The sequence below is a fragment of the Misgurnus anguillicaudatus genome, chromosome 17, assembly GCF_027580225.2.
Source record: "Misgurnus anguillicaudatus chromosome 17, ASM2758022v2, whole genome shotgun sequence".
Taxonomy (NCBI): Eukaryota; Metazoa; Chordata; class Actinopteri; order Cypriniformes; family Cobitidae; genus Misgurnus; species Misgurnus anguillicaudatus.
Window position 1 is genome coordinate 7123273 of NC_073353.2, and position 13465 is coordinate 7136737.

The 13465-nt window shown below is 38.7% G+C and overlaps 1 protein-coding gene across 1 annotated transcript in view; it reads left to right on the top strand.

Annotated features, from left to right (window-relative positions):
- Positions 1–10811, top strand: part of LOC129452002 (piezo-type mechanosensitive ion channel component 2) — a 73244-nt gene extending 62433 nt beyond the window's left edge. Inside the window, 13 exon segments of the mRNA XM_073854824.1 lie at positions 2182–2380; positions 2544–2673; positions 2888–3035; positions 3206–3420; positions 3611–3769; positions 5319–5466; positions 5789–5977; positions 6257–6349; positions 6815–6984; positions 8388–8504; positions 9288–9367; positions 9442–9661; positions 10106–10811. Coding sequence (XP_073710925.1) covers positions 2182–2380; positions 2544–2673; positions 2888–3035; positions 3206–3420; positions 3611–3769; positions 5319–5466; positions 5789–5977; positions 6257–6349; positions 6815–6984; positions 8388–8504; positions 9288–9367; positions 9442–9661; positions 10106–10358 — 2121 coding nt within the window. The 3' untranslated portion in view covers positions 10359–10811.
- The last annotated feature ends 2654 nt before the right edge of the window (positions 10812–13465 follow it).

Genomic DNA, 13465 nt, shown 5'->3' on the forward strand with positions numbered 1-13465 from the left:
AGTACTCCACTGCATGGCTGGCCAGTGAAGGCCTTAGAGATGAAAAACTAATGACATGGCCCCCTTCTTCACCTGACGTAAACCCTATTGAGAACTTTTGATCCCTTCTTAAGCAGGACATTTACAGTGAAGGTAAACCGTACACCTCTCTGAACAGTGTCTGGGAGGCTGTGGTTGTGGCTGCACAAAATGTTGGTTTAGACCAGATCAAGAAACTGACTGAATCCGTGAATGGAAGGCTTGTGACGGTTATCGAAAAGAAGGGCTATATTGGTCACTGAGTTTATATATTTTTTATTTTTTATTGTTTTATTATTTGTTTTTTGTAAATGTAGAGTTTGTTCACTATTCTCACCCCAACAGGCGAAAAAAAAACAAGTGAGATGGTAAAATCTTTGTTTTTCATTTAGTTGCCCAATAACTCTGCACACCAATAGCTGCCCAACAATGATGTTCATAGAAATATTTTCTCAAGAAAGCCAAAATTTAACTTTTACTACTTAAATGTTCAGGTTTGAGGGTTTGTTAACATTTTGAATTGACCAAGAGCACTGTAGTTGTACAATAACAAAAGTAATCCTCAAAAATACAACTTGCCTAATAATTCTGCACTCCCTGTATAACTCAACCACAAGCATGCGTTTACAAGCGTGTATGATCTGTTCACTGAAATGAGGGATGGAAATGCTCTGAATCAATTATAAAGTCACGGCAGTTAATGGACAGATTTTAAGGACCTCCTGAACCAACTGAGGCTCAAACCATGGACTTACTTTCAAAGAACAGAGATACCCACGAAGTGAGAAAAAGAAACAAAAAGAAGCAAGTAAACAAAAAGAACGGCTGCATTCCGAAAGCTTAGCCCGCTGACTTGTTGCCTCACTGCCTCATGAGGCAATGACTTCGGAGGCAAGAAGGCAGCTTCAGGAAACACAATCAGACAGCCTTTATAAGCACGTAATAGGATTTTGTTTGAAATATAAAGAAAGAGAGCTCCTTTGTGATAACTAGTCACATTTTTGAAAACTGTAATACTAATTTCTCGCTAGAAAGGTGTAAAAAGTAAAAAATATAACTTTATTTACACTAAATTTGTTATCCAGCTGCTTTCTTGTATGCCATTTACTAGACCAGGCTCGACCCACACACATGCATAAAATTGTGAGACAAGAAGATATCTCTGGAAATACAACAAACATTGGATATTTTGTATTTTATTATTATTTTGTGTGCACATTTATGAGGAAGAAACAGCGTTTTGGACGTGACAACATTTTCACTTACTTGACCTTGGAAAATAATAAAAAAAAGCTTTTTTGAGACTTTGCATGGGTATTAAAACGCAGTGTTGGTAGTAACGCATTACAAGTAATGTGCATTACGTAATAATATTACTGTTCTGAAGTAACGAGTAAAGTAACGCATTACTTTATAAATGTACACATTAATATTTGAGTTAATTTTTAAAAAAAATTATGCAAGGTACTTTTCCGTTTAATTAATTCAATTTAAAAATAAAATAATGTACTGAATTAAACTGGACATATTAATGTACAATTATGCACTCTGTGCGCCTGAGCGGCAACAGTTTGAGTCAGAAACGGAGATGGCAGGCCAGAGCTTGACATTTTTGCGATCATAAAAAATACCTGCAATGCCTGAAAGAGTTGAAGTCTCAGCCAAATAAGAAAAAGTAACTTAAAAGTAACGTAAGCATTACTTTCCGTGAAAAGTAACTAAGTAATGCAATTAGATACTTTTTTGGGGGAGTAACTTAATATTGTAATGCATTACTTTTAAAAGTTACTTTCCACAACACTGTTAAAACTGACAAATATTGATATCTGAGATATCAGTATGGTTAAAACTTTACTTTTCATGATAAGGTTGACATTGTATGGAATTGCCCAGACTATTATCCAACATTACACTCAAGGTTTTATGCAACATGACAGTGCAACCCTCAAGATGGAGTTATATTCCGGTTCGTTATATCCAGGTATCCATCCAATAATCAACAGTTGTGTTTTATCAGAAAAAAAGTCACCGCTGATGTGAGCTTAGGAACACATAAATTAATGCTGACTAACTTTTAGAAGAGACTTGATTGTTCAGAGAAAGTGAGAGATAATTGTTAAAAGAGTTCATGAGATGAGGTGTTCATTCATTTTGTACCTTTAGTGTCACGGCCTTTGGGACAACAAAGAGGTGGAGATGCCAGACTTCTTTAAGAAGCTGAAGAAGAAAACCGAAAAGAACAAGATGACCGGAGCTTCAAGACGACAAGAAGAAAGAACGAGAAGACTGCCTTTCCTTCCTCTGCAGACCTCATACACATCTTTCTTTCAGAAGCAGAAAGGAGACAGCGTTGAGAGAAGCGGTGAGATTCCAAACATAAATACAATATGGCATCTTCAAAACTGCACTTTAAAAATGCTGAATGTAATTTATGTCCTTCTAATGACACCAGATGCAACTGTACATTTTTTTTAAGGAACAGCCATTTATATCTGTTGCTAACATGCTTAAAAATGTTTTGGCAGATGGGAAACAACACAAGAAACGAAGTTCAAAGAAAAAGCAGCCGGTGAAAGTGTCGCTAAGCAGAAAGGATCGAATGAAACAATACATGAACAACCGAATGTTGGAGGCCAAAGCTGCAATCATAGAGCTGTGAGAACTGAACAACATCATACAAATAAACATAAATACATACAAATAAAAATATACTACGCTTTCATGATGCACATTTAAATGCACTTCATCAACAACTAGTTGTTCAGTTCGGTTCTGTACACACAACACAGAGTTTCTGTGAATGATGCTGTGAAATCTCTGTGAAATGTTGTGATGTAAAACAAACCTCCTCCTCCTCTTTTCCTTTCAGGGCTTTACACGTATACTTACCCATAAGACAATTCTTCTATGACATTATCCACCCTGAGTACAGTCCCGTGTGTGATGTGTATGCGCTGATGTTTCTGGTAGACGTGGTGAACTTTATCATCATTATATTTGGATACTGGGCGTTTGGAGTAAGTGTCACGACTGCTCTATCAATCCCACAATGCTTTTCTCATATTTTAGCTTTGACTTTATAAAAATCAATTGTGCACACTGATGTCATTCCAGTTGTGTTAAATATATGAAAATCTCCATCCAGAAATCCAGTGAGTGTATTATTTGAGTGTATTGGTGGTTACAGAAGCACAGTGCAGCGGCTGATATAACAGAGTCATTGTCTGAGGATCAGGTTCCTGAAGCGTTCCTCGTCATGTTACTGATTCAGTTCAGCACCATGATCGTGGACCGAGCTCTCTATCTGAGGAAAACTCTTCTTGGAAAGTGCGTTTTCCAGGTGGTGCTGGTTTTTGGGATCCACTTCTGGATGTTCTTTATACTGCCCGGTGTCACAGAAAGGTGAGGAGTTTCAGAATATCTCAGCTCGGTAAGTTAACATGGGTGTGCAGTCTCTCATTCCCTCCTATCAGGCACCCAGGGTTTGAAAACATATATCATTCCCAAAGCTTCAGCTGACTACATAGGGACGCTGTGCTACAAATTACATAACACAACCCTAATGTTTTTATTACGGTATTTTCTATTGCAGGAGATTCAGCAGGAATCGAGTTGCTCAGCTGTGGTACTTTGTAAAGTGCATCTATTTTGGTCTCTCAGCGTATCAGATCAAATGTGGCTACCCAAACCGCGTTCTTGGCAACTTTCTTACCAAGAACTACAATTACTTCAACCTCTTCCTGTTTCAGGGGTACATCCACATTCACTTACTTATTACTCTTATACACGGGTCACCAATCCTGCTCCTGGAGGGCCGGTGTCTCTGCAGAGTTTTGCTCCAACCCAAATCAAACACACCTGAAGCACCTTAATTAGCTGCCTCAGGTCTGTTTGATTAGGGTTGGAGCTAAACTCTGCAGAGACACCGGCCCTCCAGGAGCAGGATTGGTGACCCCTGCTCTTATATATCAATGAAGATGATGCTTTAAAATCAGTGGATGCTAGTGTCTACACTGAATGAGTGAGTGCCGAATTAAGTTTGGATTTAAGCAGTTTTTGTTTTACAAGTTTCTTTGGGTTCCCTACTGAAAAATCCAGCTAAGACCAGCATAAGCTGGTAAGCTGGTTTTAGCTGATGTCCCAGCTGGTATTGCTGGTGTAGCAAGCTGGTCTAGCTGTGTTTTGATCACTTTTTAAGTTGGTCTAGCTGGACTTTGCTGGTCAGGCTGGGAGGACCAGCTTAGAGCAGCTACTGCCACCTTAAACCAGCTAAAACCAGCTACCAATTTATGCTGGATTTTTCAGTAGGGTTAAAAACGGTATCATTCCCGTTGCTTAAAAATTAGAGAGTCTATTCTCACCGGATCTTATGCATTAAACACTACGCATTATGCGCACTGGCCAATACTGTTAGCTAGTTATTATAGTTTATATAGTTTTAATTATGGATATTATTCTTACAAAAGCACATGGATTACTCTCAAAAGGCCTTTATTAACCCCTTGAAGCCATGTGGATTATTTCTGTGGAGGATGCATGCACTTTTTTGGACTTGAAAGTCATTGACCTTGAAAATCATTTCTACTATTATAAAGCTTTGACATTTACTAAAAAAAATAAAATTGTGTTCGTATGAAAAATGATGAATTTATGTATCTCTGATGGCTTGAGTAAATCATGGAGAAATTTTAATTTTTTGTTTAAATTATATTAAAAAAAAATCGCTGTCGCTTTAAATACCCTGGGGTCCATCTTTGGCGACAAGAGCATCTCTACCATCCTCTTTAGTGTCTGGCCAGGGTTAGTGTCTTTAATAGGGTGCTGAAAGCTTGGGGCCGTGGAGAGTCCTCTCACAGGAAACAACATCATATGGTTTGGAGCCACCATGGCCAAGGACTGAAAAGCACTGTTCAGAGTGATGAGAAAAGACCATTAAGACTTCTCTACCCTGCATCACAAACATCTTAAACCAGCCAAAACCAGGACCAGGAAGATTGTAAAAGACAACCCGGGAACAGTCTCTTCTCTGATCCAACACAAAGAGACTCAGGAGGAGTCCGGCTACTGACTGAGGACACTTGAGACGTCTGCACATTACTACTGTCCTATAGACACCTATGAAAAAATAAACTCTTTTTGAAGCATTTGATGTAGTTTAAGAGAGTCACTTGGCAGCTGGAGCTAAAAGAATGAAATTTCGACTATGATACCTGAATACCGTATCGTCGTTTTGATTTAAGACCGATGCTTGTTTATATCTCTAGTTATCGTCTGCTGATGTTGTTTTGTTTTGGCTGTAGTTTCCGGATTGTTCCCTTTCTGACTGAGTTGCGGGCCGTGATGGACTGGGTGTGGACAGACACGACTCTCAGCTTGTCTAACTGGATCTGTGTGGAGGATATTTATGCCAATATCTTTATCCTGAAGTGCTGGAGGGAAGCAGAAAAGGTGAGAGTTGGATTTTGTTTTATTCCAAGCTGTCATCAACATTCATTTGCAGTAATTGCATATTATTGATACACATAGTGACTTACAAATATCACAATAATAACATGAGCAATATCACTGCACAAATATAATAATAAAGGCTATTGTCACAGTTTAGAGAGAAGGATCAAATGCAGAGGTTACAAAGCAAACATGTGTTTACAGAACATATTTCCAAAAATGTAAAATCATAAATAAGCTGTATCATGAATGATGGTTCTTGCATGTAAAGGCGGCATGTTTGTGCTGTATTTGAAGTTTCTGTCTTATTTTGTGGCTTTAGAAATATCCGCACAAACCCGGACAGAAAAAGAAAATGCTGGTGAAATACACCATGGGTGGCTTCATCATTTTTGCTCTTATCTGCATCGTCTGGTTCCCTCTTCTCTTCATGTCATTGGTCAAATCTGTTGCAGGAGTAACCAATCAACCGTTAGACGTGTCTATTCAGCTGAGCATATTAGGATATGAGGTGAGTTAACACTAGTTTACATGTATTCTTCATTTTGCATCTACACTGTAAATTGTAAAAGTTGGATCAACTTAAAAAATTACTTCTATTGGTAATACCTTAACATTTAGATTACATTTAATCTTTCAATTTCTCACTTTAAGTGAATTTAAGTTGAAAATGTTTTTTACTTAAAGAGATACATTTTTTTAAATATAAACTTAAATAAATAATTTATCCTGAAAATTGTTTGTGTGTTTGTGCATGTGTGTGTCTCTGTGTGTGTGTCTGTGTGTACAGCCGTTATTCACCATGAGTGCGCAGGAACAGAATTTGATCCCATACTCTGAATCAGCACTCCAGAAGATGACCAGTCACTTTGCAACACATCCGGTACAACACATTTGTTGGGCAGCACATATCAGTGTAAACGTAAAATAAATATTGAAGACACCATTCAGGATTGCTTATATCCTTAAACAGCCTTATGAATGAAATACCATACTGTGTACTTGATGGGCTAAATACTTGTTTTGACAAGCTTTGCATTATGGACCTCCATAAAAGAAGTCACATAAGGGTTCCACCGAGAACTTTTCATTTAGAAAGAATGTGATTGTTCTAGACTAGAGGTTTCACTGAAAAACCCAAAGAGTTTTTCTAACAGTGTGAACTCATTTAACATTTGTGACTTTAAATAAGAAGCATTAAAGTAGAATGTTGGTTTAAGCTCTTTTGTTCAGATTATTTCTGCATTGCTAATGTAATTAGATATTGTTTTAATACAGTGTGATTTATTTACCTAGATCTTGTCTGTCATCTTTCAGTTCTGATCAAATCGTCCTCTTTGTTTCTCAGTCAGCAATGCAGTTTATTATCAATTATATGCCAGAGGACATTGTGACGGCAAAGATCAAATCTGATGCCAGTTTGCTATGGAGCATCAGTCCAGCCAGCAGAGAAGCCATGATCCACGAGCTCAGCATCTCCACACATATCTACATCACACTGCGCTGGACTTTACTACGGTACACACTACACAGGCCACCATTAATGATGATGAGAATGATCAGAATAGTGAAAGCAATTTTATCCTCTCACTTCACACATCTGGAGATATTCATCAATGAGTAAAATGGGCTGTTCTATTAACTGTATTTAATAAATATATATATATATATATATATATATATATATACACTTACCTAAAGGATTATTAGGAACACCATACTAATACTTTGTTTGACACCCTTTCGGCTTCAAAACTACCTTAATTCTACGTGCCATTGATTCAACAAGGTGCTGAAAGCTTTCCTTAGAAATGTTGTCCCATATTGATAGGATAGCATCTTGTAGTTGATGGAGATTTGTGAGATCCAGGGCACGAAGCTCCCGTTCCACCACATCCCAAAGATGCTCTATTGGGTTGAGATCTGGTGACTGTGGGGGGGCATTTTAGTACAGTGAACTCATTGTCATGTTCAAGAAACCAATTTGAAATGATTCGAGCTTTGTGACATGGTGTATTATCCTGCTGGAAGTAGCCATCAGAGGATGAGTACATGGTGGTCATAAAGGGATGGACATGGTCAGAAACAATGCTCAGGTAGGCCGTGGCAATTAAACGATGCCCAATTGGCACTAAGGGACCTAAAGAGTGCCAAGAAAACCCTCCCATACCATTACACCACCACCAGCAGCCTGCACAGTGGTAACAAGGCATGATGGATCCATGTTCGCATTGTTTACGCAAAATTCTGACTCTATCATCTGAATGTCTCAACAGAAATCGAGACTCATCAGACCAGGCAACATTTTTCCAGTCTTCAACTGTCTAATTTTGGTGAGCTCATGGAAATTGTAGCCTCTTTTTCCTATTTGTAGTGGAGATGAGTGGTACCCGGTGGGGTCTTCTGGTGTTGTAGCCCATCCGCCTCAAGGTTGTGTGTGTTGTGGCTTCACAAATGCTTTGCTGCATACCTCGATTGTAACGAGAGGTTATTTCGGTCAAAGTTGCTCTTCTATCAGCTTGAATAAGTCGGCCCATTCTTCTCTGACCTCTAGCATCAACAAGGCATTTTCACCCACAGGACTGACGCATAATGGATGTTTTTCCCTTTTCACGCCATTCTTTGTAAACACTAGAAATGGTTGTGCGTGAAAATCCTAGTAACTGAGCAGATTGTGAAATACTCAGACCGACCTTTCTTTCCCATTCTGACATTCAGTTTAGAGTTCAGGAGATTGTCTTGACCAGGACCACACCCCTAAATGCATTGAAGCAACTGCAATGTGATTTGATAATTTGATAATCTGCCATGATAATTGCATTAATGAGAAATTGAACAGGTGTTCAGAATAATCCTTTAGGTGAGTGTGTATATATATTCCGTTTATTCAACAATGATGTATTTTTCTTACATCTGAGCAGGAACGCCTCTTTGGTGATGAATGTAGAGGCTTCTGGTGAACGCACTGTCAAGTATGAAGACAGAGCTCTGAAAGATGAACTGGTGTCCATGCTCAGAGGAACACAGAGTCGTCCAGTGTGAGTCTCATAGTATTTTCTTAATCGGATGCAAAAATACCTTGTGCACATGCGCAGGACAACTGTGCTCAAGTTCACGTCTTATATTTACCTCTTTTTTATGTACTGTATCACATGATTCTCGTCACAGAAACAAGCAAGGCCATAGCAACACGCATTATTTAGGTAATAGGGTCACGCGCTTTACATTCTACAGCGTTAATGGGTGTACTTTCAAAACATTAGGCTACATAAAGCAGTAAAATAGCGCCGTGTCTTTCAAAAATTGTGTTTTATTGCATATATCTGAAAAGTTCTTAAGAACAATTTTCTCCAACTCAACTCAGCTTTGACTTTTATCCAGAGATAATACGTGAACTCGACGTGATGTCTGCAGCATGGTGCTGCCAAGTCCTCTGCTTTTTTCGAGTTCAGATTTGAACTACTGTTTAAACTGTTTAAGTTGTTTTTTCAGCGGGTTAAAGATGAAGATTTTGTTGATTAGTTATTGATATTTGGCTGTGAATAGTCATTAGGATGCGTCTGCGCTAGTTTGAATGTCCATGGTTTTGATACGCGAATCTGGCAACCCTGCCTGTGCACATACGTTTGGTTCGGATTATATAAAATGTAAACAAACATTTTAATCAGATTGCAATGTTTAGGATGCATGTAAACTGTATTGTCTTTACCTTCAATCGAATTAAATTCAGTCGGATTGACACAATTTTGTGCACGTAAACATAGCCATTGTCTCAAACACATTACTTTTCTTTACAACTTACTCACTGTGATTTCTGTCAGGATGCTGGAAAATCTGCTACCTAAATACATCAGAGGATCTTCAGGACCTAACGCTAAAGTGGCACGTCGACTTCAAGTGGGTGAGTTAGTGGCTAAGATGATGAATTTCACTGCATGTTCTCAGGTCCTTCATTTTTGACTTCATCTTTCACAGAACATTCCAGGCGTCCTGATGACCTTCATCTTCAGTTTTTCCGTCCTCTGTCCATCAAACTGCAGCGGGCCAATAGCAGTTCTTTAGAGATGAGTCCACAGTGGTGGGTGGTGGAGGAGTGTTTCCCCGCTCTGTCGACTAGCAGATGTCAAAATATTGAGATGGTGGTTTTTAATGATAAAGTCAGCCCGTCCAGTGTGGGCTTCCTGGCCGGATACGGGTGAGTTTCAGTAACACAACTCTTACGTTTGGAACACAGATGATGTTTTGAAGAATGTTCACACTGCTTTTTGTCACAGCTGTCTAGATCCATAAACAATCACAGTAGTCCACAGTAGATACAGTGCATACATACAGTAACACAATACTTTATATTCTGCAGTTTTGGCTCTCACTGACGTTTGGGGCACTATTTTACCCCCATTGCAATGGAATACCAGCCCGACGAGTTATTTTCATATCCAGCGCTTACACTTGTGTTTCCCACACTTTGATTTTACTTGCGCAGGCCCTTGCTAACCAAAAAAGCACAGAATCAATATTTATGACGAGCGTTATCTTTTGGTCTGAACAGCTTTGAGATGAAAAACCTTTAAGTTCAGCCGCTGTTCCTCATTGTTTCTCTCTAACATTTCACTTGTTTTCTGCTCTTTTTTTGCTCTAGAATCGTGGGTCTGTACATGTCTGTAGTTTTGGTTGTCGGTAAGTTTGTACGCGAGTTCTTCACCGGAATATCTCGATCCATCATGTACGAAGAGCTGCCGTGCGTGGACCGCGTGCTCAAACTGTGCAACGATATTTTCATTGTGCGAGAGACAGGAGAGATGGAGATGGAGGAGCAGATGTTTGAGAAGCTCATCTTCTTGTATCGCTCACCAGAGACCATGATCAAAATGACACGTCAGAAAAAACAATAACTTTTGCACACTTCAGATGTATTTTGCTATTGTGTGAATACGGACGATGACAAATGAAAGGAAAATCAAAACAGGATGAATGCAGATGTTCTCCCACAAATGAACCGCACATCACAATATATACTGTAACTCAACGTAAAAACACTCAGCACACCCAGATCCTGATTTTCTATGATGACAAGAGGATCTCGGAGCATTTGGGCACAAAGACATGGTAACCTCTTCACAAGGCATGTATTAAGTTGTTTTTATGTTAAAACTCTGTTTGCTGTTTTCCATTTAAGCTATTAACATGAAGTATATTTGCAGTGATTTGAGTAATGGGCATACCTGTAGCTTAACTGGTAGAGCATCCACGGATACTGATGAAATGTATAGCATGAATGCATTGTATGTTACTTCAGATGAAATACATACATTAATAGAATATTAAACAATGGCATGTGAAAAGGAGGTTAAGATTTAATTATTGTATTTTAGTTTCACAAAAAATTAAATTTTAGTAAATAAATGACAGTAAATAAAAGCTGTAAAATTGACTTATCACATCATCCTAACACAGCATGTCCTAAACAAGGAAACGTTTGTAATGTCAGCAAAACATCCTATTATTAATGTATTATTTATTATAAGCTACTTGATTTTTCATATGTGAAATAAAATATCTGAAAATCCCTTTATACAGGCAGTGCTTTAGGTTTTAAAAAATTAATCTTACTGTCCAATTTACCATTGCAACTACAATTCAAACTTTCCCATTTACAGGCTATGAGGATAAATTGCTGTCTGTTAGCAAACCCACACTTTAAAGGTTTACAAAGGTATTTAGAAGATTTTTTTTTTTAATTCTGATCTGTTTATTCATTATGTGCCATAAGTGTGAAGCACTAAAATAAGTGTGTAATGTTTTCTTTATGATCATGAGCATGTCAATATTTTTAATCAAAGCAAATAAACCTCCTGTGAGTAGATATGTGATGATCTTTGCTGTGACCCTGCAGGTCAGTACTGAATAGATTACTGTGCAAAATTATATATTTATATATAAAATCATATAGACAATTGCCTTTACAGTTAGTATTGTTAATATATACGGCACTGTGCAAAAGTCTTAGGCCACCATGCCAGAATTAGATTTGTTGTTTTCGCAATGTTATAGTGATCATATATAATTCTTTCTCAGTCTCTTTAATAAAATACATCCAGAAAATACAGGAAATGTGTATCTAGTATTAAAAACTGTTTAAATGTAAACTAAAGTGTTAAGTATTTAGGGTAAACTCCTCTTCGACTTGAGCAATAGCAGTCCCTGCCCCCTCCTTCAACCCTTACCAGTTTGCCTACCGAGCAAACATGTCTACGGAGGATGCCATTTCCCTTACACTTCATACAGTGCTGAGCCTCCTTGAAACAAGAATAGCTATGTGAGCGTGCTCTTTGTGAACTATAGCTCAGCTCTTAATACAATTATTCCGGACATTAAAAACTTTCTATCGAGTCGCCCACAATCTGTGAGACTCGGCATACACCACTTCTCCACACTTACACTCAGCACTGGTTCTCCTCAAGGCTGCGTTTTGAGCCCACTGCACTGTAAACATATGACTGTTCTCCAACTCACCCAACCAACCACATTATAAAATACGCGGATGACACCAGAGTGGTGGGATGCATCTTCAATGAGGACGAGACGGCGTACAGGGCAGAGGTAAGGATTTGACGTGTTGGTGCTCAGAAAATAATCTGAACTTGAATATCTATAAAACAAAAGAACTGATACTGGACTTCAGGAAGCACAGACAGGACTACACCCCCCTCCCTATAAATGGAGATCAGATGGAAATTGTCACCACCTTTAAATTTCTGGGCACCCACATCTCTGCTGAATACTCCTGGACTAATAACATCAGGGCCTTGGTTAAGAAGGCCCAGCAGTGGCTACACTTCCTACGTGTCCTCAGGAAGAACAATCTGGACACGAAGCTGCTGCTGGCCTTCTATCACTCCTCTGTGGTGAGCATATTTACACATTGTGGAAAACATCTCTACATCCTGCTGCCTCAGGAGAACCAAAGCCATCACTAGAGATCATCAGGGGGTCCCTGCTCCATGCCTCTCTCGTCTAAGGTGTCCTTGTCCCAAAAAACATTTGAAAACCCCTGCATCACATATAAATGCAAGTGATCTTGAAATTGTGTGCCGCTGAAAAGTTTCAGATCTCCGCCTTTAAATTATGTCTAATTAATCTCATTGACATATAAAAGAGCAATGTTTACATCCCTTTTGAGCAGCAAGAATGGCTTATATTTCCAAAAACTTGCAGCAATCTAACAAGCAAAATTGCATACGAATGCCCAGACCCTGACATGGCGCAAAGCATCTTCCCACATCAAAACCCATTTTCATTAAAGGTGACATAGAATGGATGAACGGAGTATTTATCCTTGTTCTGTGATGTGACATGTAGACAAAAAAATGTTTGTTTGGGTCTGTAATGCCTTAGAAGCTTCCTAAAAACCTCTCTCAGATAGCTCTATTAGGGTGGGGGATTTCAAACAAATGGTTTTGCACCTATTTGACTCCCCCTACCGGCTTAACTTGCAATCGCATTACTGATTGGCTGACTTTGCTGCCACTCAAAAAATATAGCCAATTATTTTAAAGTGAATGGGCAGTTAGATGCCTGTGATGTCATAAGCATCAGTTTTTCAGATTGGGCTGTTTTCTGGCTGACATTTTTAAAAGAGGAATTTCTATGAGACTGAGATGTTTAGCATGTTTAGCACTTTTTGTATGTTCGTGAATGTGGGTAGAACAAAGACAAGGTAAAAATGTTTTTTCATTCTCTGCCCCCTTTAATATGAACAATGTCATGAATTTTTGCAGCTTGATTAATGAGGCCACATGTCTGTTAATTATAACTCCCAGAGGTATCATGCACTTTGAAAAGCAAAGGGCCACGCACTGAGCCCTGTGGCACTCCACACTCTACTGGTGATCGGTTCAACACCTCTTTATTGATAGCTACAAATTGGAATTTGTCAGAAAATGACAATTTAAGCCATGCATGCCAGTGCACTTCCTATAACCCCAACATATTTTTCCAG